Source organism: Pelmatolapia mariae, linkage group LG1 (assembly GCF_036321145.2).
Source record: "Pelmatolapia mariae isolate MD_Pm_ZW linkage group LG1, Pm_UMD_F_2, whole genome shotgun sequence".
Classification (NCBI taxonomy): domain Eukaryota; kingdom Metazoa; phylum Chordata; class Actinopteri; order Cichliformes; family Cichlidae; genus Pelmatolapia; species Pelmatolapia mariae.
Window position 1 is genome coordinate 1073273 of NC_086227.1, and position 22053 is coordinate 1095325.

The 22053-nt window shown below is 43.5% G+C and overlaps 2 protein-coding genes across 4 annotated transcripts in view; one reads left to right on the plus strand and one right to left on the minus strand.

Moving 5' to 3' along the window:
* tp53bp1 (tumor protein p53 binding protein, 1) overlaps positions 1–4536 on the minus strand; it is a 19925-nt gene extending 15389 nt beyond the window's left edge. For all 3 annotated transcript variants that reach the window (XM_063469606.1, XM_063469613.1, XM_063469597.1), the window contains exons 1-8: positions 4026–4536; positions 3330–3408; positions 3160–3244; positions 3012–3079; positions 2808–2915; positions 1398–1452; positions 1158–1312; positions 35–161 (exon numbers count right to left, since the gene is read on the minus strand). In XM_063469606.1, the coding sequence (XP_063325676.1) occupies positions 35–161; positions 1158–1312; positions 1398–1452; positions 2808–2915; positions 3012–3079; positions 3160–3244; positions 3330–3408; positions 4026–4205 (857 nt within the window). In that variant the 5' untranslated portion in view covers positions 4206–4536. The remainder of the gene's footprint in view (positions 1–34; positions 162–1157; positions 1313–1397; positions 1453–2807; positions 2916–3011; positions 3080–3159; positions 3245–3329; positions 3409–4025) is intronic.
* An 8715-nt stretch (positions 4537–13251) lies between these two features.
* Positions 13252–22053, plus strand: part of map1aa (microtubule-associated protein 1Aa) — a 60242-nt gene continuing 51440 nt past the window's right edge. The window contains exons 1-2 of the mRNA XM_063469649.1: positions 13252–13491; positions 14199–14300. Of these exons, the coding sequence (XP_063325719.1) occupies positions 13263–13491; positions 14199–14300 (331 nt within the window). The 5' untranslated portion in view covers positions 13252–13262. The remainder of the gene's footprint in view (positions 13492–14198; positions 14301–22053) is intronic.

Genomic DNA, 22053 nt, shown 5'->3' on the forward strand with positions numbered 1-22053 from the left:
TGTGTGAATGATGCAAGAGCAGCATGCAGCTTACTGGGACAGACTCTCCTGCACCAGTGTTCCCTGTCCCGATAGATGCAGCAGCTGTAGGGTGTGGGCGGGTGTGGAGGTGGGGTGACTCTGCTGCTCCGGCTCAGACACTGTACTGTCCACTGCAGCACCTGAAAGCAGCGCAGAGACAAAGAAGCAGTTTGAGTAATTTCAGATCATTTTCTGTTTGTACGAGAGAAACAAACCAGGACTGTTACTTACAGTGAAGGGAGCACAAACTGGGCTCCACACCTCTACTTCAACAACTTCTCATACAGCGAGTCATTTTTTTCACACAGTTATTCTGATCTAAACACATACACGGGTCTACTAAGCCTCACCCTATGTTACGAGCACACCAGCGTACCTGTAAGGGCTTAGAGATCACTGAAGAGAACTAGAACAAAGGAGGCTTTGCCATTCAGGGGCATACTCACTGCGCCGACACGTTCCACGTGTTTGTGATTATTTGTGATTTAACAAAAAACAAACAAACAACCACGTCAGGTGAAACCTTGTCCACGGTGATTTCCCTGTCAACTCATTTTTACGCTACGTTCAACATCTGTTGGTTAGCTCGTCACTAACCTAACAGCAAAATGTAAGTAGGGCAAATCATTTCGGTAAATAACTGAGTTATTGTGTCTCTTCCTCACAGTGAGGAACTTTCAAACACCCGTCCCTCCAACAAGCCCTGGGTTACTATGTGTGAGGCAGTCAAAGAGCATACAGTCATGTTTGGGTGTGGATGATCAGTGGAAGGCGTGGCGTGAGATGAGAATGAACAAATAAGCAAAATAAGACAGGAACTAAGACCCTTTTTTATAGTTAATGATTAAAAAATATTAAATAAACTAAAAGACCTGCATTTTTAAATAATTTAAATTACAAGGCTGACACAGTACACCTCTGCCAAAATGTGTTTTTCAGTTATCCACAGCCCACCAAATAGGTCTGTCCAAATAGCGCTGACTGCCAGACGGCAACCTTCCAAAGAAAATGCCACAACTCACACTTAAGGCCAACATTTCTGATGTGACATTTTGTCAATGTGGTCTTAGACAATATGAAGGTGATGGGCTTAAAAAGACAACATGTGTAATCCTTCGAGTGCTACGTGAGTGTACCTGTCTTGTCAGCATCGAACAGATCGTCCTGTGAGGACAGGATCTCACAGTCCTGCTGGTCCTGCAGGTTCTGCGAGTGCAGCAGAACCTGGACACTCAGCTGCCTGCCTGACTGACCCAAAGACTCTGATGAGCTGCTGGAGCTCACCTCAGACCTGGAGAAGAAAAGAAATTTCAGTGCAAAACCAAAACACAAACATCTAATGAATGCAGACTTTGAAAGGTCACACGGAGCTGCACCTCAACGCTTTGTTGTCCTGACTTTCTGAAGTCCTGGAACTGATGCTCTGCTCTGCTGGGAATGAAGAGAACATTGATTATTTTGTTTAACTTCACGGAGTCACTGGGAATGCTCTGATCGGGACAAGTAAAAACGTAATTATACCCAGCACCCCTCATTCTGCATCCAGAGATCAGGAACACTTTTCTGTTGCAACCATAGACTGTATATAAAAGATGGCAGCACACAAGGCAACATCAATCACCATGTTTGTGAATCCTGTGTCCAAGGCTCAACATTAGCATTTTGATCTCTACTGTGTTGCTTATTTGAAAGCAGAAGTAGGGCTGTTTGCTTCGACCAATAACCATATCACAATACGTTTGTTCAATAACTGCAATTTCCACTATTTATGATTATTTAAAATAAAAATCAAAAAAGGGGTAACCATGGTGAGGAATGTAAGAGTCATCTGGACTTGATGCTGTTGACTGTAAAGCCCTTTTAGCAAGGGCAACCATCAGTTCCTGCTGGCCCAAAGTCTTCACCGTGGGATGCACGATGGTGGCAGGTGGGGTAAGGAGACGCACAGCAGGGGCCGAGAGAGCAATAAACAGCACACAGCTGATCAGCAGAGTGACGTGTCACTGAAACCAGACCAGTTGGGCCACTAATGATCTTTCTACAGGTGCAATCAGTGAAATCTTTCACAACTTTTTCAACACAAGTCTTGTTGACTAACGACTGTGTGTCATCGTAGATACTGCTGAACTAAATCATGTGTGCATTTATGTTTAAGACGTGTAAATCGAATGGTTGTGCTTGATTTACCACAACACAAAAACAAGCATTTAGTAACAAAAAGTGAAAAAAGGACCCATTATCTTGTTTCCACCGGAAGCCAAAATCATGACATTAAAATTTAAACAAAGGCCCAGCGAGATGGCGAGATCTAAAGTTGTAAGCTAGCACATAAGGTGGCCAGCTTTGTTAGCAAATCACCTGTCCATGTATGAATCACAGTGAAATAGATGCCTGCTAATGAGTGCTATGAAGTGCTAATAAAATAGTATTTCACTCAGAAACTAAAGCATAGACTCCTTGGAGACACAGCCATCATTATTTTGTCAGATAATTTCATTAAAAGTGCAAAAAAACAGCAAACAAACAACAACAGCACAAACACGGTCATGAACCTTAGTTATGCTGGTCGCATTAGCAGCCCAGCAGACAGATGTTAGCTGCAGCTGTTTGAAAGGCATAGCAGCTCTCCATGTTTTGCCTGTTAGCTCTAACAGAGGCACACCATGAACACGAGGTAAACCAGAGCGTCACTGCCCCGACGCAGAACGACAAGCAGCTGAATGCAATCCTTTATTAATGTGGATAATGACAGTGTAATACAGACACGTGGATAAAAGTCCTTATACCCAATTTGTTGCATTTGTCTCCGTCGTCTTCCTCCTGACTGTTCACGGCTTCACCACACAGATCCTGAGTCTGAGAAAGCTCAAGAAAACCAAACTGAGAAGCTTCCCCTGAAACACAACACAAACCGTAGCAGTTACTTCCAAGCACGACATCAAACAGACCGGCAGATGCTTTTGGAACTTAATGTGTTGCAAAATGCGTACCTTCAGACTGAATACAGTGTGTAGTAGAATCAGCACCAGAATCCATGTCAGCGTCCTCTGGTACACACCTGAAAAATAAAGTGAAACCTTTCATTGCCATCTGACCCTGACCATAATCCAACTGCAAAAGTGGACGAATCAAACACACTTTTTGTTGTTTGGAGGAGCGCAGATGTTTAAAACTTGACTGTCCTCCTGGAACACCGAACTGGGGTTGGCTGCAGCAAGACCGTCTAAGAAAGAAGCAAAAGCGCTGTTTTATCTTCATTCTGGATAAGAAACACTTAATTATCTCCCACTACACTGGAAAACACTTACCAGGCTCAGCCTGGCTGTTGCTCTCTGATTGGCTGCCGGTCTGAGAGCACCTGCTTCCTATTGGTGAAGATATTAATTCCTAGAAGAGAGAAGGTTGTAATGTAAATGACACAAGTTGTCTTTTTTATGCAGTTTCAACTTTTAACGTGCAACATTTGTTTTGGTTTTAAACTAACTCAAAGCTGTACAACAACTACTAACCGACAGTGGTTTACTGTTACAGACGCCTGAGTGTTGTATCTCAGTCACATGAACTGTGCTTCAGTGTTTCCCTGGAGGTTTAGTGCTTTAGAGCGTGGAGGAGAGATCGCCTGCCAGCAGGTCTGAACAGAAAGCCAGCACAGGCCTCTGTGTGACGACTTTACTCTTTACATCTGAGCTGCAGAGTCCTCTCGATAGCTCGAGATGTGAGTGTGAGTCAGTTTGCTTGTAACAGATTACCAGCCTCTGGCTCTGCCAGTATGTCCAAAGTGTAGCCTGCATTTTACCCAGTTTTTCAAAGTGAGCCTGATGGATGGATAGCTGAGGAAATGAACTGGACCGTCTGTGGTCGAGTTGAGTGCAACGTCCGTGAAAAAGCCACTCGTCTTACCATTTTACTCAAGTATAAATCTGTGCTTATTGTTCTTTATCTGCTCAAGTAATCAGTAACTGCATTACAGAGAGGAGAGCTACTGGATGAGATCTGCTCCTTACCAGTACCGGGCTGCGAGCGGTGGGCTGTAGACTGGACAGGCGACGGGCCAGCAGAGCTCGGTAGCTGCTCTCGGGGTCGTCTTCTAAAGCGACACTGTCCGGCTGGGAGTCCTCCACTATCAAACACGGGTTGTCTGGCTGAGGCAGGCTGGAGTCCAGTTCACTTCCACCGGGATCCATGGGGTCAGGACGAGGGCAGGAGACGGGCTGCTGTTAGCTAGCCGAGCAGTTGTGAAACAACAGAGGTGTCGCCATGTGAGTCCCTACAACCGGCTATCTGAGGTAGTCGCTGCTAGCTAAATAAAAGGCTAGCAGCTAACGCTCCGCCCAAAAACAAAAGGGTGCCGCTTCCAACGCAACAGCAAGTCTGCCCGAGAGGACCTTAACCATGCCCCCAGTGACACAGGGTACATTTACCTGTAAGCCAGCAAGGCCATTACGTTTTGGTTCGCGTGTGTATTTAGCAGCTTCTTTACATTTTCTTTGGAAGGACGAACATGGACACGCCCATATTTCGCTTCCTCGCGGTAAAACTTGCTAGAAGTAATTTCATTGGTTCAGCTGCGATAACGACGTCACACGACTGGTTCGATGGTAGCAGGGTGGCTATAATGGATAGCATGTGTGGTACACATTCACTGTATCATTGTATTTATGTTAATATAGCTATAATTACAGTTTCTATGTCTACCGTATGTATTGGATTTTAAGGACTCTACGTAACACTGTGGAGTTTCACAGCCTGTGGTGATAAATAGCATCAAAGACAGAAATATGGGACACCGGGTCCCGCACTGGGATCTCGGAGACCTTCATGGGTCCTTGTGGGGGTTTTCAGGAAGAGATATGGGTTCACTTTTTTTTACTGTAATTCCCCTCACGAGTTTGTGTGCACAGATTATACCTGACATCCTGAATACAGTATGGTCTGTGTTTTCTGTATTTTGGCAAACAAGGATTTTCAGAAAAGGGGAACCCTGAAACCAAACCTGGGGGCATGGTTCAATAGCCTACACGTGCATCTCGGGCACTGCAGGCCTGGGCAGTAATCGTAAAAGAAACGAGGCCCTGTGATCACATGATGATTCTGGGTGATTAAAACTGCAATGAAGCCCAGGTTTATTAGACACGCTTTGTAATGAGCTTTTAATCTTGTGCTGCGTGCTTGCAGGTTTGAAGATTAATATTAAGTGACTTTGTCATCTGACAGCTCCAGTTTCCATGGAGACACCACATTACCAGTAACACCGCAGTCTATGCTAATGTAGATCACAGTTTGGCAGAGGAAGTACAAAGGACCAATAATGCGCTGTAAGAGGCTCCTGTGAAGGTGGGGTGCACGGCAGACCTTTAAAACCAAACTAAATGATATCCACACCATGTTCAAGAGTCAAGAAGACCCTCCACTGCAGTCATCACAACCATGAAAGGCCAACAGTTAAACATTAGAAGGGTGCTTTGGATATCAGATGATCCTGTGAGTGATATTATAGCGATAGTGATGACAGCACGAGACTAACGAAGCAGGATGAGGTCACTTTAAGCCACTGCGCGCTCCAAGTTCATTCATTTTTACTCCAGCAGGCTGGAATCGTCTCTGCAGACTGGTTTTTGTTCTTATCTTTGTGCAGCCTGTTCGCGTTTGATCTCACCCTCTACTCGCATTGATCTATTCTGCTCAGCTTAAGCCGTGTGTGTGTGATGCCAGACAGAAGAGATGGGCCCTGGTCCTCTGATACAGGGAAACAGCAGCAGCATGGATACTGACCGGCATTTCAATATGGAGACATGTGGCTGGCAACAATGCAATAATGAAGCCCAGATTGTGCCAGATAGCTGGCGGTGCTTCTATTCGCGGTAACAAAAGATGAGGAGGTGTGATCTTCACCCCTAGCTGGATGGATGCTGTTGGGCATCAGCTTCCTGCAGCCAACCTTACGACTGACACCGCAAAGTTCAGCGTCACGTCGTCATTTCTGCAGGTCGGCCTGACACCCACATTAAGAAATGCGCAGGCACTGCCCAAAATGTCTAATGTGAGCCACCTCTGCTGGAGCCCGACAGACACACACGCACAGACACGCCGTGGACGCATATAACGCTTCGCCCTGTCAGCCCCATCACTATCTGCGCCCGCTTCTTTACCGCAGTGCTAAGAGAAACAAAAAAGAGCTTTACCTTTCGAGATCAATATGTCTGCTCCTGGGCTTCCCAGTTTCTCTCACCGTCCCGTTGCTTGCAATAATAACGCGTCCAGCATCGCTCAGTTCCTCCTTACCTCTGTTTTGCTGAGAGTCGGGGTGTGGGATATACACGCATGGCACGTAAAGATGCAAGGGCATTTTTTAATGTGGATATCAAGCTCGGCTTCGCTTGAGTCAAACGCGGCACCGATTAGACTAATTTAGAAAGATAAAAGTATTTTTTTACCCTCATAAACCAAAAATAAGCCCCGAATTTAATGTCTCTCAAATTTATGATCGACTTATTTCTAAAGTCATTTGTTCTCTCAGTGTTGTACTGAACATGTGACAGATACGGGTATTTTTTATGTTTCTCTGTGCATTCATACTGTACACCCACAAAGAGTGGCATTATGCGTCTAACAAACAAACAGACCCAAAGAATAACAATAATACTAATAATACAGATGAGTTTTTGTCAGGTTTGAGCTTTTGTGTGTAGACTGCAGTCACACACGTGACGACAAACATCTGATTTATTAAAGTAAACAGACACGGGGTGTGTGTGTGTGTGTTTGTGTGTGTGTGTGGGTGTGTGTATGTGTGTGTGTCTGTGTGTGTGGGTGTGTGTATGTGTGTGTGTCTGTGTGTGTCTGTGTGTGTGTTGGGGGTGTGTCTGTGTGTGTGTTGGGGGTGTGTGTGTGTGTGTGTGTGTCTGTGTGTGGGGGTGTGTCTGTGTGGGGGGGAGGTCTGTGTGTGGGGGTGTGTCTGTGTGTGTGTTGGGGGTGTGTGTGTGTGTGTTTGTGTGTGTGTGTGGGTGTGTGTATGTTGGGGGTGTGTGTCTGTGTGTGTGTGTGGGGGTGTGTCTGTGTGTGTGTTGGGGGTGTGTGTGTGTGTGGGGGGGTCTGTGTGTGGGGGTGTGTCTGTGTGTGTGTGTCTGTGTGTGTGTGGGGGGGGGTGTCTGTGTGTGTCTGTGTGTGGGGGTGTGTGTCTGTGTGTGTTGGGTGTGGGGGTGTGTGTGTGTGTGGGGTGTGTGTGTGTGTGTCTGTGTGTGTGTGGGGGGGTGTCTGTGTGTGGGGGTGTGTCTGTGTGTGTGTCTGTGTGTGTGTTGGGGGTGTGTGTGTGTGGGGGGGGGTGTCTGTGTGTGGGGCTGTGTGTCTGTGTGTGTGTGTGTGGGGTGTGTGTGTGTGTGTGTGTGTGGTTGTGTGTATGTGTGTGTGTCTGTGTGTGTGTGTGTGGGGTGTGTGTTTGTGGGTGTGTGTGTGTGGGGGGGGTGTCTGTGTGTGTGGGGTGTGTGTGTGTGTGTCTGTGTGTGTGTGGTTGTGTGTCTGTGTGTGTGGGGTGTGTGTGTGTGTTTGTTGGTGTGTGTGTGGGGGGGGTGTCTGTGTGTGTGGGGTGTGTGTGTGTGTGTGTGTGTGTTTGTGGGTGTGTGTGTGTGTGTGTGTGTGGTTGTGTGTATGTGTGTGTGTCTGTGTGTGTGTGTGTGGGGTGTGTGTTTGTGGGTGTGTGTGTGTGGGGGGGGTGTCTGTGTGTGTGGGGTGTGTGTGTGTGTGTCTGTGTGTGTGTGGTTGTGTGTCTGTGTGTGTGGGGTGTGTGTGTGTGTTTGTTGGTGTGTGTGTGGGGGGGGTGTCTGTGTGTGTGGGGTGTGTGTGTGTGTCTGTGTGTGTGTGTGTGTGTGTGTGTGTGTGTGTCTGTCTGTCTGTGTGTGTGTGTGTCTGTCTGTGTGTGTGTGTGTCTGTCTGTGTGTGTGTGTGTCTGTCTGTGTGTGTGCTGAACATATTAAATGGGAAACATGTAAATAATCCCTGGTAAGTGATGCTCCTAAGTCTGGGAATATGTTGGAAGTGACACAGAAAGAAAATCACTTCCTGTATGTTGAACAGATGAAGCTTGGTTTAGACGGGAAATCTACTTCCTAACCGGAAACTCCTCTTATCCCTACACGGCAGCCTTCCACATTACTCACTGATGCAAGTGTCTGTTTGAGAGATGGAAAAGTCTAAAGTAGGGCACAACAATCATCCGTTCATCATATGATTCTCAGCTTTCCTCGCTTAATATGATTCCCAAACAGATTTAGTCTCTCCTGCCCTCCTGTGTGTTTCCGGACTGTGACGAGTGTAATCAGTTTCACAAGCCTGTCTGAGCATCCTGTTGTCTGTGAACGTAACTTTCTCACATGTGTTAAATGTATTCCCTTTTTCATAAAGTGATTAGTCAAAGTTTGGAAGTCGACAGCTCCTCACAGCTCAGATACATCTCCTGCGGTTTTCTGCACATTCAACAGTGTGTGAGATGTTTCTGTGATTTGGGGGGTTAGGAATGAGGAACATCTGAGGTACATCACTGAGACAGGAAGCACAGGCTACATTACTGTTAAGATTAGTTAGCAAACTCACAACAACACTGCTTAAAAAAATGCCGTGTTACTTTCTTGATTTCAAAAACTGATGTTGGACCTTCTGTCTGCAATAAAGCAGAAGTGAGGAGGAGGGACACTGTGGAGGAAGCACAGGGACGGAGGAAATGTCTGAGCTGCACTGCCGCTGAGACATCTCCTCCATCCCTCCATCCTGAAGTCTGCAGCTGTGTTTTTGTCAGACCTACAAGTCCTCATACAGGCTGAGAGACGCTGTCTCTGTGCATGTTTAGGACATTTAGTTCATTATACTTCGGACAAAAATGCGTTATACTGTATATAATCATTCGATTTTCATATGTTCACTTTTCTATTCTTAGTTTTTTTGTATTTATCATTTTCTTCCTGCACTTACTGTTGCAGCTTAAATGGTTTTGTTATGTTAAACAATCTCTTGGTCTTGGTGCAGCTCTTCATTTCTGTCTGAAAGAAGTTATTTGAGCTCTTTGCATCCAGAAGATCTGAGCCAGAGGCTCCTGCGTTCAGCCAGAGCTAGATGCACTAGATTGCATAGGTTTGTGTACAGATTTGCCCACACAGACTGATTCTCAGGCTGTGTAACAACTGCAAACACAAAGATGTGGATGAAGCTGTAGTCGAATGCTGAGTGGTTGGAGCAGACTGGACAGTGTTCACTGGAAATAAGAGAAGGGCATGAAATAATCCAGTATGAAAAGCTCTCGGTTTCTCTTCAGCTCCTGACTTCGCTCTTCTCGGTGGCTGGCTGATGACCAACAACAGCACAAGCAAGAGCAGACCACAGAGTGGTTGTATCACATATTTTTGACACTGCCACCATCTGTTAACAGATCCTCTCTGCAGGTAGACAGGCAGCCTGTAGCTGCCCACACACCGCCACTAACATCACTGAGCCATTCATTTCCCCTTCACAGAGTAGAAAAGCACTCTGAATCAGAGGACTAACTAATGAAACTCAGAGATTAACTTTTACAAACACTAACCTCATTCAAACAATAAATGTATCACAGAAAATAAAGAAACACATAATTAAATTAAAATCAATTAAATTGTGTTCCATGTTATTTATACAGCTCCAAATCAGCACAACATTCACTTCGAGGCATTTCTTGCATTGTAAGGTGAAGCCCCCTGCTGTTGGTGTTCAGGGGAGAGAGACTCAGAGATTAATGAGAACTAATGATTAAACGCAGAGTGGTGTAAAAACACACAGCATCATCATCATGGGAAGCCCCCAGCAGCCTGGGCCTATTTCAGCATAACTAACACCTGATCCAGCCCTAACTCTACGCTTTATCATTATTAAGCCTAATCTTGAAAGTAGAGATGTTTCTGTCTCCTGAATCCAGACTGGAAGCTGAAGGCTCTGCATCCCATTCTACTTAACAGTGCTCCATTCATTAGTATTTTGTTTTTTCAGTGAAATGATTTTTGTTGTTGGTCTGCAAACAGGAAGTGTACAGGGGGGCAAAAAACTGCTCTTGTAGCTCTTTTTTCTCCCAGCAGAGGCCAGCAGATACGCTGGAGTGTTTGACCTGGACTGCTGACTCACTCCTGGTAACACACATCTTCCCTAAGAGTAATTTACTCTGTGAGGAGTCAAATTAAAGCCAACAATGAGCAATCACTGGAGCAGGAGAAGTAAGAGCCTCCAGTCACAGTCATGTGCTTCAATTTAAAAATAAAAAGCTTTATAAAGGATTAAGGGTCCAATAAAACCCACAATTATAAAAGCTTTTAAGAGACAAACAGATGAGAACATCTGTTACTCTGGATCTTCTGTCAGGAATGCAAAACTTACAAAGATGTGTATGTGTAGGAATAAAAGTCACAAGAGAAATCTGGCTGGTACTGACTGTTTGCATTGATTCAGTTTTGGTTTTATGGAGGTGGAGGTGGGAGGGTCAAGTTGCAAATCCATGCATTCACTGCAATATAAGAAAGACTGATTTTTTCAAACTATCAGAAGTGATGTCAGAAAACACCTTCAAATACCAAAAACATCAGCAATAAGAATAAAAAGGAAGGGAAAATAGAAGACAGTGGACTGAAGGATCTGTGCATTCGTGGGCAGCCTGGCTGTGATTTGTTAGACATTAGATGTTTTAATGTGAGCTGTGTGCATTCATCCCCTGTGTGTATGCCCACGTTACCTTTCATTAAAACTTGTTTGTGAAGCAAAGAGTTCTTCAATCACATTGTCTCACAGAAATGACAAAACAAATACAGGCTCTTGTACACTCGCAGGTGTTAAGACATAAAAACTGTTGAGTCTCCACTCCTGTCTGTAGGGCTGGATGTCTGCCCACAGTGTACTCATATCTGCAGTGAAGGGCACAAATCATTCATCCTGCAGCCTTTAGGTGTTTTCTGAAACAGGTTCACATCATTTTCACATCCATTCATGTGTCAATAGTTGTTGGTATATATGCAAACAGAAGGCAGCAGGAGGAAAGCTGGGGTGTCCAGTGGACTCATTCTGTGTCTTTATGTTGAAGCCTTCGATATATTTGTTGTGTTCTGTTGTGTTTGTACTTTTCTGCAGTCTTCTTGTTGCCATTGATGGTCTGTATCTTGGTGACTTCCTTTATTAGTTGTTTTCTAACAACTAATATTGTTAGTTATTAGCTATTTTCTGTCTCAGCTCAGTTGTTCCCACCCAATCACATCCTGTGTAGATCTAGTCTTGTTTTCATTGGATGTTGGGTTTTCCACCTGTTTGACCGCTTGCATTTATTCCCAATGTTCCACCTAAACTTCATAATTTTACATAAAAAAATGTTATTGACATTTAATAATTCTGTTATCCATCCATCCATCTATCAGGTACGCCCACGTGGAATTATCACATCAGTTAACCTGACATGGAGTGTGAAAGTAAGCTTACAAGAAAGAAACAAACAAAAACCTCCTTTTCTGATTTCTTAGTTTTTTGTATATTTGTCACCCTTACATGTTTCAGATCATCAAATACATTTTTCAATACAAAAAGCAGTTTTTAAATGATGGTTTCATTTATCCGGGGAAACAGGCATCTAAACCCGCAGGGGCCTGTATGTTAAAAAGCAACTGCCTCCTAAATTTAATACCTGGTTGTGACAACAACTTGGCAGTCTTTCACATTGCTATGGAGGAATTTTGGACTGCTCTTCTTCACAGAATTGTTTTAATTCAGCCATATTTGAGGGTTTTCCAGCAGACCTCAAAAACGTATTCACTAGCCTGGTTCTGCCAGAAGTCTCTTCCTGTTTTAAGACAGTTTTTCCTCCCCACAGTTGCCAAGAGTTTACTCTTAGTGGACAATATAATCATTTTCTGTAAACATAAAAGTTGAACTGACAACAGTGGAGTTCATATATATGATATTATAGAGGAATTGCAAAGACCCACACTATAGACAAAGTGATGCATGCTCAATCATCCAGATAAGGAAATCCCAAAAAGTTGATTCTGTTCATCTGGACGTTGTCACTGGGAGAAACGTTTCATCACTCACTTTACGTGAAAAGGGAAAGACCATCTCTGAATGGAGGAGGGGGCCTAAGGGTGCATCTGTCACCATCTGACAATGCTGTGATTGCAGCCATTCCCCAACTCTCTGTGAATGGGACTCATGACCATTGATCACCAAGCACTGATCAATGGTCATGACAATTTGCATATTAATGATGAAGAAACTGACCTCCCAGCCCATTGTTCCCTCAGTGGTGCTGGTTTCAGTCATGTGCAAATGTACTGTTTAGAAGATTGGAAAATGCAGTCAGCTGACACTGAAGAAGTCACCTGGATGATGACGAAACATTTCTCCCACTGAAAATGTCCTGATGAACAGAATCAACCTTTTGGTATTGATGAAAATCTCACTTTACTGCAATTTATTGCATCTCTTCAATGATTTGTTAACAAGTTGTAGAATAGGAGCAAATACACGCCTCAGCAATGCTAATAATTTTCTGGAGAGTTTCAGATTTGTTGTCATGTATAAGGACAAGTTGCAACTTTAGCACTGCTTCATCATTCAAATGAAGCCTAAAATAACAGTTTTTGTGTGGTGACTGTGAGCCTTTGTTGTCAGTGTTACTCTGTGCACAGATGAAGCATTGTTCTATTCACAATCTGAACAAAGACACGTCAGTTCAGTAATCAGAGGCACACTGCCTGGTACTCACAGTGACACAGATATAAATAGACGCTTTGTTTGCCACAAACTTTTTAGTCCCAGACAAAGGTGTCTGGGACTAAAAAGTTAATACAAAAACACTATGAGGGCTATTGTAAGTGGCATTGATTGGACTCAATACACACCAAAATCTTTGGTTTGAAAACAATTATTTTGTTTAATCAAACATCAACAGTTTTATGAATATTTTCACGCATTTGAAGATGATAAATCACTCTTTTCAGGAACTCTGTGGAAAAGCAACTGACAATTTGATACTGTAAAATCTTTTTTTAAGCTTCAGCTGCCTCATATAGGAAATATGATCAACATAAATTCTCATATCCCTCTCTTCTTTCTGTCCAATGGCATGATGCAACATCAAATAGCCACATCACCTGGGATCCAATCAAGTGTTTAGCTTCTTCTGAGCCACGCCCGTCACTCCTCCTACCCCATCCTGCACTGTCATGGTGCTCGCTCTGGATGCAGTTGTCATGGAGATGGAAAAGGGCTCAGCGTCCATTAGTGGCACTGTTACCATGGAAATCTCTATCTCAGCCGCTGCGTCTGTGGAGCAAACAGAACCAGAGGAGTCTGTTCAGCACCGCGGACAGCATCACCCTGGAGCTGCGTTCCAGCATAGAAACTATCGCATATTGATCGTGATTGGAGAGATTTCCTGCAGCCATCATCTCGAAGCTGCCAGGAGACAGATCACACAGGGTAAGGCAAACTCAAGTGGTCGGTGACAGCGGAGCGGGGCGATGAAACGGCTTGGTGTTTACATAGTATCTGTTCCCACTTAGTTTGGATATCTTTAATGAACTCATAAAAACAAGAAGTCAGATATTTATTGGTTAAAAATCCAGACGCAGTCCCGGAAAGAACTTCAATTTTTAATTAGCCGCATAAGAGTGCATTAACTTTTAATAATTCCCCTCAATCTAAAAGCACTGCAGTGCAAACTTAGGTAAAACTTCCATAACTACAAATCCAATTATTGCTAAAATATTATTTGTAACAAATGCACAGAATGGCACCTTTCACTTTTTTATTAATCCAGCTATTTTATTATTGAATAGTGCACATAAGCAGCATGTTAATGTTGTAGTTTTATCGTGTTCAAATGTTAATGCAGCAATAAATAAAATGTACCAAATATAATATTAAAGGGAAATGTGTGCAGTAATTAATTTTACTTATTCTTTCATTAATACTGCTACTTCTTCTTCTCCTCATAAGAACAATGAATAGCTTTGTTTGTTTGTTTTTAATTGTTTGTTTATGGCAGTTTTGGTCCTCCATAAATTTAGAAAAACAAACAAACAAGCAAAACTTTTCTCACTGTCAGAGAAATGTAGTAAATTGTTGTGAGGGCATACTGGACTCTTGATTCTGAGCATTATTCCTGCTGTGTGTTCCAAAAACAGGTTTACGCTCCTGGAGCGTTGATCTGGCTGTTTTTGACCTGGACAAAGAGCTGCAGCTGTTTGAAGCCAGGCACACTGCGCAGTTTTCCTCGCAGGTCAAAGGTCAGTGTGTTCATCGTTATCTTCAATAAAGTTGACAGCAAGAGGGATTTTTGGGATTTTAAAGGTGAAAGTGTGACACAGACAGAGTGTGGCATGCTTTCACCAGCACGTACCAAGTCTTTACTTGCTGCTGTTTGGGATGTGCCCGGGCTTCAGGTGAGCTTTGCACGGACTTTCTGAACAGTGTAATCGCAACAAGAACCTCACTCGCCTGTGCCTGTTGCGCAAAGAAATACTGGGATTTCAGGTAGAGCAGGTCATCTGCTAATTGGAAGGTTGGCGGTTCAATCCCTGCCTGCTCGAGTGTCCTCAGGCAAGATGCTGAAGCTCGGGTTTCTCCGATGTGCTCAACGGAGTGTGAATGTTAGATATAAGGGACCAACATGAGTGTGTGAGTAATGGGCGAAAACTCAGCGCTCGTGTAGAAAAACACTATAATAAGAACCAGTCTGTTTACAGTAAACAGTCAGTCCATCATTTTCCCCTTTACTATATCTCTAAAGTATGTGCAACTATATTTCTATACATAAAGGATATCAGCCAACATATTTAAAACCAAAACATTGTAAAAATGAGTTTTGTCTCCAGCTGAGCTCTAAGAGAGTTCATCAGGTTATCAGTTTGCACGCTTCTGTTGACTGGAACCCTGAGATCTGTCTCAGTGATACAAAACCATTAAAGCTAGTTTTTGCTGGGTGCTTATGATGAATGACTCACAGACTTTGGTTCTTTTGAATGATCTCTGTGTTGAATTAGCAGAGAAGAACCTGGCTGTTCGTGTGTTATCAGACAAAAGTGAGAACAGGACTCTTCAGACACCAAAATCATTTTTTTCTAAATAACAATGTTGTCAACCATGATATCATCTGCTCTTTTGGCCCATGAATAAACCCATATTGCACAGGGGTAAACTGCATTAAATTCAAGTTGACAGATTAAGATTTATAGACGACGTGTTCGTGAAATGAAATCTGTGGAACCTTGAAGTCTTTCCAGCTCCGCATCTTTTATGGCTACATTATAAACTCTACATAAAAACATAAGTTTGTGATGCAATGCTAAGAGCATGCTCTCATCTCTTTGATTTCTTCACTGATCCATTGGAATATATCCTAGGAGCTGATGACAACATAGCTCTTATTGATGATGGTCTCACGTGCAGACTGCACGTCACACTTGGAATCAATAAAGGCTGAATCCGAGAGGTTTTACCCCCTGCTGGGGTGATCGAAGATCAGGACGTGCCATAGGTGATGAATGTGACTCTTGCTAGGAAAGTCTCTGCTTTCTGATTCGCTGCTTTGCATTCACAAAGAAATGTATCCTACCCACACTCAGCTTTCACTCAAGCCTAGCAGGGTCAGATGAGCTGTTCGGAGGAGAAGGTGTGTTGGCTAAATAAATGGAACTCAGTGTTCAGCGTGGATTTTAAACATGGATCCTCCCACACAGTGTATTGGATGGTAGTCTTATGTGAAGAGTGGAAATATGTACATTTACTACAGCACATCCACATGGCTGAATTTTAGTCATATGGCCTGAGCTCTATGACACATTTCACTGGTAAATGGACATGTCTTCTGAATGCTGTGCCTCCCAGCAGGCTGCAGGTTACTTACTGCTTTTCTCTACTAACCCAGGTCTGCATGACTTCACATTATTTCACTGTGTCACTGTTATAAGTCACTCAAGATGCATAAATTCCCAACCAGCATTTTTCTGTGTTGGAAGGTTGGAACACACACCAACAGGAAGGAAGAGTGTGGCTGAGATACTTTTACAGATTTACAACCTTTCTTTGATTTCCTTCTTCTAAACCTGTTTTCCTCTCTGTTAGTCAACACACTGCTTTGTCTCATTGCTTGTTTTCATGTATTTTCTTGTACGGAAATATTTAACTGAAGTCTAGAAAGATCGCAGCAAGAGCTGCAGCGGAGCTTCATCTGCCATCCAGCCTGAGGAGGAGAATTTTTCTGCTGCTGGTGAGGAGCGGTAACCTTGCCACTCCTGGGAGCAGTCTTATTTCAGCTATATTAAATTATTAAATCTGTATCTACTAAAGTGCCATATTTTCTACACATGTTTGAGCTTTATTTCTGTTAGTTTAGCCTCAAAAGTCAACAATGTGAACTAGACTGCCATGTCACCTTCACTCATGCCTCCCACAGGAGGAATCTGAACGTGTTTGATGATGCCGTCACTTGTCATGCATCAACAACCAACATGTCAGTTAACCTCAAGCAGATAAAAGAGCTCAGCTCAGTTTAGTTGTCAGGCTGACCTCAAATTTAAGACATTCAAGGTTCTGACTTTGATGATCTTTTGATTATCCTCTTGTGCCACAGTGAGAAGCAGATTCTGGTTCATTTCCTGAGTATTTTCTGTAGAGCTGTCAAAACGTAGCACTACAAAGTCCTGCAGAACAAATCACATTCCCACCCCATCAGCTGCAAAGACAACACATAAAAATGGAGAAAAGCGTAAACTGTATACCTGCTAAACATTAGCATCAGAATCATGACCATGTTAGCATGCTAATATTAGCATCTAGCCAAAAGCAATATGTGTATGTGCTAGCTCTTCAAATATGACCGTAGGAGGAAACTGTTCATATCCTTTTACACAGGCAAAGTGAACAATAAGGACAACAGCAGCACTCACACGCAGTCAGAGGGCACGCTAGGATAAGAGCTAAACAGCTAATAAAGAGGAACGAAGAAGTAAAGACGCACTAATAGACACATTTTTTATGTCCCTACGTACAAACACACACACACACACACACACACACACACACACACACACACACACACAGGATTGTGTTTCAGTATTTGCTGAATTTGTCTACAGCCTGTAAAAGAATATGTGCCTGTCAGATGTTGCCCATAAGGTAACTGAATATGGTCTAAGAGCTTATCCATGCATTCAGTCCTTCAGAAAACTGCATTAAAGCACATTACAGAATCCACTCGCTTCCACTTTCAATTATTGTATCACAGGTGGTGCTCTGATCATTCCACTTCTGCTTGTGCGTTCTGTGGTTAATTCAACCTGAGGGTAGGCTTACCCTCTGTGCCCGATGAGCTGCAGCTCAGTGTCTCAGTGGAAGCAGGAAATTATGGGAACATGCTTCAGTTTAAGAGATGTCGGTCGTCTTGTGTTTTCTCAAGAACACAGAGAGATTTTTAAATCCAGAGTGTTTTGTTATTGGGCCAACGTGAGGACAACAAAATGAGTAAAAAGACCTTTATGTGCGCTAGAGAGACGTTTAGCCTGTATAGCAGCATTAACTGAACCACTGACAGCAGTAGCACAGCCTTCAAACAGCCTAACATATTAAGACACAGTCCTTGGTATTATGTAGTTTTGATATTTATCAGTAAATCCAAATAGATTTCTATATAATTTCAGTTAGAATACACAGGCTCTCGAGCCGACTGGAAACCTTTACAGATTTTACCTGGAATGGATTTGGCATTGACCGATATCCGGAGAAACACTCTCACCTGTGGGCATTATTAGAAGCAGCCTGTACGCTTACCTGCATAACTTAGCACCCAGATTCAAATTCACAAGCCAGGGACATGAAATAACCCCTCAGGTTAGGATTGTCTTAAATTATAATATATAGCTTCTGTTATTGAGGTTACTTTGATGGATTGGGAATTGATTTGTTGATACACACGTTACGCTCTAATGAGTATTTATAGCTGTGCGCTAATGTATGTGTTTTATTTATTTTTTTATATTTTTCAAAATTTGACATTTAAGTCAAGGTGCTTTTTTGATTTCTTCAGCTACACTGGGTACACTGACATCAACGGTTTACTTCAAAATAAGTCAGCCGAGGCAAATCTTTGCATCGAGAGGAGGGAGAAGGTACTCTGGATGTGGAGAGGAAACTGTGTTGCACTGTGAGATACTGTCTGGTTATAGTGGCCATTAAACAGATGCGTGTTGTTCCTTTTCCCATCGAGCTCTGAGAGCAAATGTGTTGTTTTATGTTTTTGTTTCTTCATCTTGCCAAACCTCTGGGAAAGCTCAGCTCACAGTTCAGCTGCTTGAGGATGAACTGGGCTCCTTGCTGGTATGCAAAGGTCACATTGGGAAATCGATCAGACCCAAGAAAAAGAAAAAACAAGAAAAAGTGTGTGTTTTCAAAAGGTCGAGGCTAGAAATCGAAGGTCTGTCGTTCCGAGCTGTCCTCCAGTGGCTTTTCCCCAAATTCCCTGATTGTGTCTCTGATTTGTATTTACCTTTCAGGAAAATCGCTCACACCACCCACAAGGTGTTTGCAGGATTGGCTTTCCAACCCGTCATACTCCAGCTCCTCCTCATCTGTGCCTTGAATACTAATGTGCAGCTGGTGGAGGAGGAGTGCACAGTCATCATGGCTGCTCACACACTGAAAACACAAAGGAAAATCTATAAGAGAAAGAGGCTGGACTGCTCTGATTAGTTTATATGAATGTTTTGAGGCATCATTTCAGATGTTCGTGTCTATTAAGAGATAAGATAAGATAAGATAAGACTTTATTGATCCCACGACGGGGAAATTTTTGCGTCACCTCAGCTCAGGTACAGATATCAGAAGGAAATACAAAAATACAAATAAGTACAATCAATGAAAAAAAGTAAGATAATACACTATATACAATGGTAGCACACACAGTATGTGATTATGGATATGGTTGGAAATATGGAAGACATAAAATATATCGCTTGATATAGCTATTGTACCACTACTATTCCTATTTATAGACATGTACACACACACATGTACACACTAAATATACATATGTATACATATACATACATATATACCTGCACATGTCCATACACATGGAAGGTCCATTATGCATGAAGTGGTGACCGTGGAGTTCACAGTGTCCAGTGGCTTATGACATCGTGATTGAGGAGTTATAGAGTCTAACTGCTGTTGGGATGAATGATCTGCCAAAGCGCTCCTTCCTGCAGCGAGGGTGTTTCAGTCTCTGACTGAAGGAGCTGCTCAGCCCACTCACAGACTCATGCAGTGGGTGATGTGGGTTGTTCATGATGGATGTCAGCTTTATTATTTATTATTTATTTATTATTATTTCTTGGATTCATATTTAGTCATATAGCAGCATGGCTTTATGGCATCATTAACCTGTTGTCTGCAGCTTTGTCCATCCATCCATTTTCTTAAGCACTCATCCAGTTCAGGGGGGAAGCCTGTACCAGCTGTCACAGGCCGAGAGGACCTGGACAGGTTCTCAGTCTTTTGCATAGCTAACACAGAGAGGCAGACAACCATGCTCACATTCACACTTACAACCTAAATGTCTCATCAATCAGTTTTTTGATGGATCACCAGAAACTTCATACAAGATGAGGCCTATGATTCTCTGACATCTTTGCCACTGTGTTGAAATTTGCCTGAAAAATCTTTGAAACCAGCATTTTTTCTAATATTGGTGTTCCTTCGTCCTGATGTTGCTGTCATTGGGAACCGCTACATCGATCACTACGGCCGTCTTCTTCTGCTTGTCTACCACCACTATGTCCAGTTGGTTAGCCACCACCATTTTGTCCGTCTGTATCTGGAAGTCCCACAGGATCTTAGCTCGGTCATTCTCCACCACCCTCGGGGACGTCTCCCATGTTGACGTCAGGACTTCCAGGCCATATTCGGCACAGATGTTTCTGTAACCATCAGAGTGGCAGACAGAAAGGATCCAAGAAAGGGTCTCCAGTATGAAGAGTTGGACAGCACCAGGCCCTGACATGGTTCACGCCTACTGGCTGAAGAACACAAGCGTCTGGCAGTAACAATAAACTGCAAATGCTAGTAGATAAGAGACACCCAGAGTGAAGGGACTGAGAGAGCAGAGAGCAGTAATATAAGCAATGACAGAACTGACAGCCCCAAGAAGGGACCGGTCCCCTCCAACTACCGGCTAATAACCTACCTCAGTTCCACATGAACGCTTCTGTCAGGCATCATAGCGGCTAAGATGACAGGCACATGGGTCAGTACATGAATGGGGCACAGAAAGGGATGGGCAAGAATACCAGAGGCGCAAAACACCAGCTACTGGCAGACCGAGCAGTCAGCTGAGACTGCAAGACTGGATTGATTACAAGAAGACCTATGACTCAATGCCCCACAGCTGGATCCTGGAATGCCCAGAACTGTACAACATCAACAGGACCCTGACAGTCTTCATCAGGTGCTCAGTGGGGATGTGGCGTACAACACTAGAGGCCAACTCCAAGCCCATAGCACAAGTCACCATCAGGTGAGGGATCTACCAAGGAGATGCTCTGTCCCCACTGCTGTTCTGCATAGGCCTGAACCCCCTCAGTGAGATCATTAACAAGACTGGCTACGGATACCGACTACGAAACGGAGCAGTTGTCAGCCACCTCCTGTATATGGATGACATCAAGCTGTATGCCAAGAGTGAACGAGACATCGATTCACTGATACACGAGCCCGTTCTCACTCCCGAGGCGTAACATCCCGACGTTTTGTCACGTCCTGCAGCGTTCCTGAGGAACGCGAAAGGTGACCTTCCACGTTGTTATGGTACGCGGCGGTTTCCAGCCCTGTACTGCAGCCCTAAACTTAACCTTATCACTAAGCCTAACCATAACCTTATGCCTAACCTTAACCATAACCTTATGCCTAACCATAACCTTATTCCTAACCTTAACCATAACCGTATCCCTACGCGTAAACCTAACCTTATCCCTAAACCTAACCATAACCTTATGCCTAAACCTAACCATAACCGTATACCTAAGCCTAAACCTAACCTTATCGCTAAACCTAACCATAACCTTATTCCTAACCTTAACCAGCACTTTAATGAGGTGAAATAGTGTTTTCTAAAGCGATTTTAAGGGAAAAAGCGAAGATGTGTAGATTGAGTCCAAACGGTTCTCATGTGTCCGCAGTTTTCCGATGTCGTGACGTAGGAACGCCTTGGGTGCCCGAAAGCGTAATATGTTGACGATTTGTCACCTAGCGTAAAATGTTACGATTTGGGAGTGAGAACGGGTTGGATACACACTACCAGGCTATACAGCAATGACATTGGGATGTCGTTCGGACTGGAGAAATGTAGTCGGATGGTAACAAAGAGAGGGAAGGTAGTCAGAACTGAGGGGATCGAACTACCAGAAGGCAACATTGCAGACAACATTCATTGGAAAACCGTGGGAAAGCTGCAACCACCACGTACCTGCAGAGGGTCAGGCAAGTCCTGAGGAGTCAGCTGAACGGGAAGAATACACCTACACTGGTGATCAGATTCCCCACTGGGATAATCGGCTGGAACAAATGAGGAGATCGAAGCCACTGACATCAACACGGAATCTCCTGACCATGCATGGAGGGTCTCACCCCACATCCAGCACCCCAAGACTGTACACTGAGCAAAACATCAGGCCGAGGAGAATTTCACCACTGATTTATCAGTGATGTCCGATAAATGGATGACTGGAATATATAGCTTATAATTTTAACAATGTATTCTATAAATTGGAACTATATATGCCAGATGTGGTGTGATGCTTGTTTGACTTTTATCAGAGCTCTACAAAACGTTACAGTACTCATGTACTTTACCAAACGTTTGGTGGCTAGGTGTGCAGTTCATGCCTTAAATGCATTCACTCTTTAGATTAAGAAATATAAGAGATCAGAGTTTGAAGAGGCACCATGGTGTTTTAAAATGAGTGAATTTAAATCAGTAGTGTGATC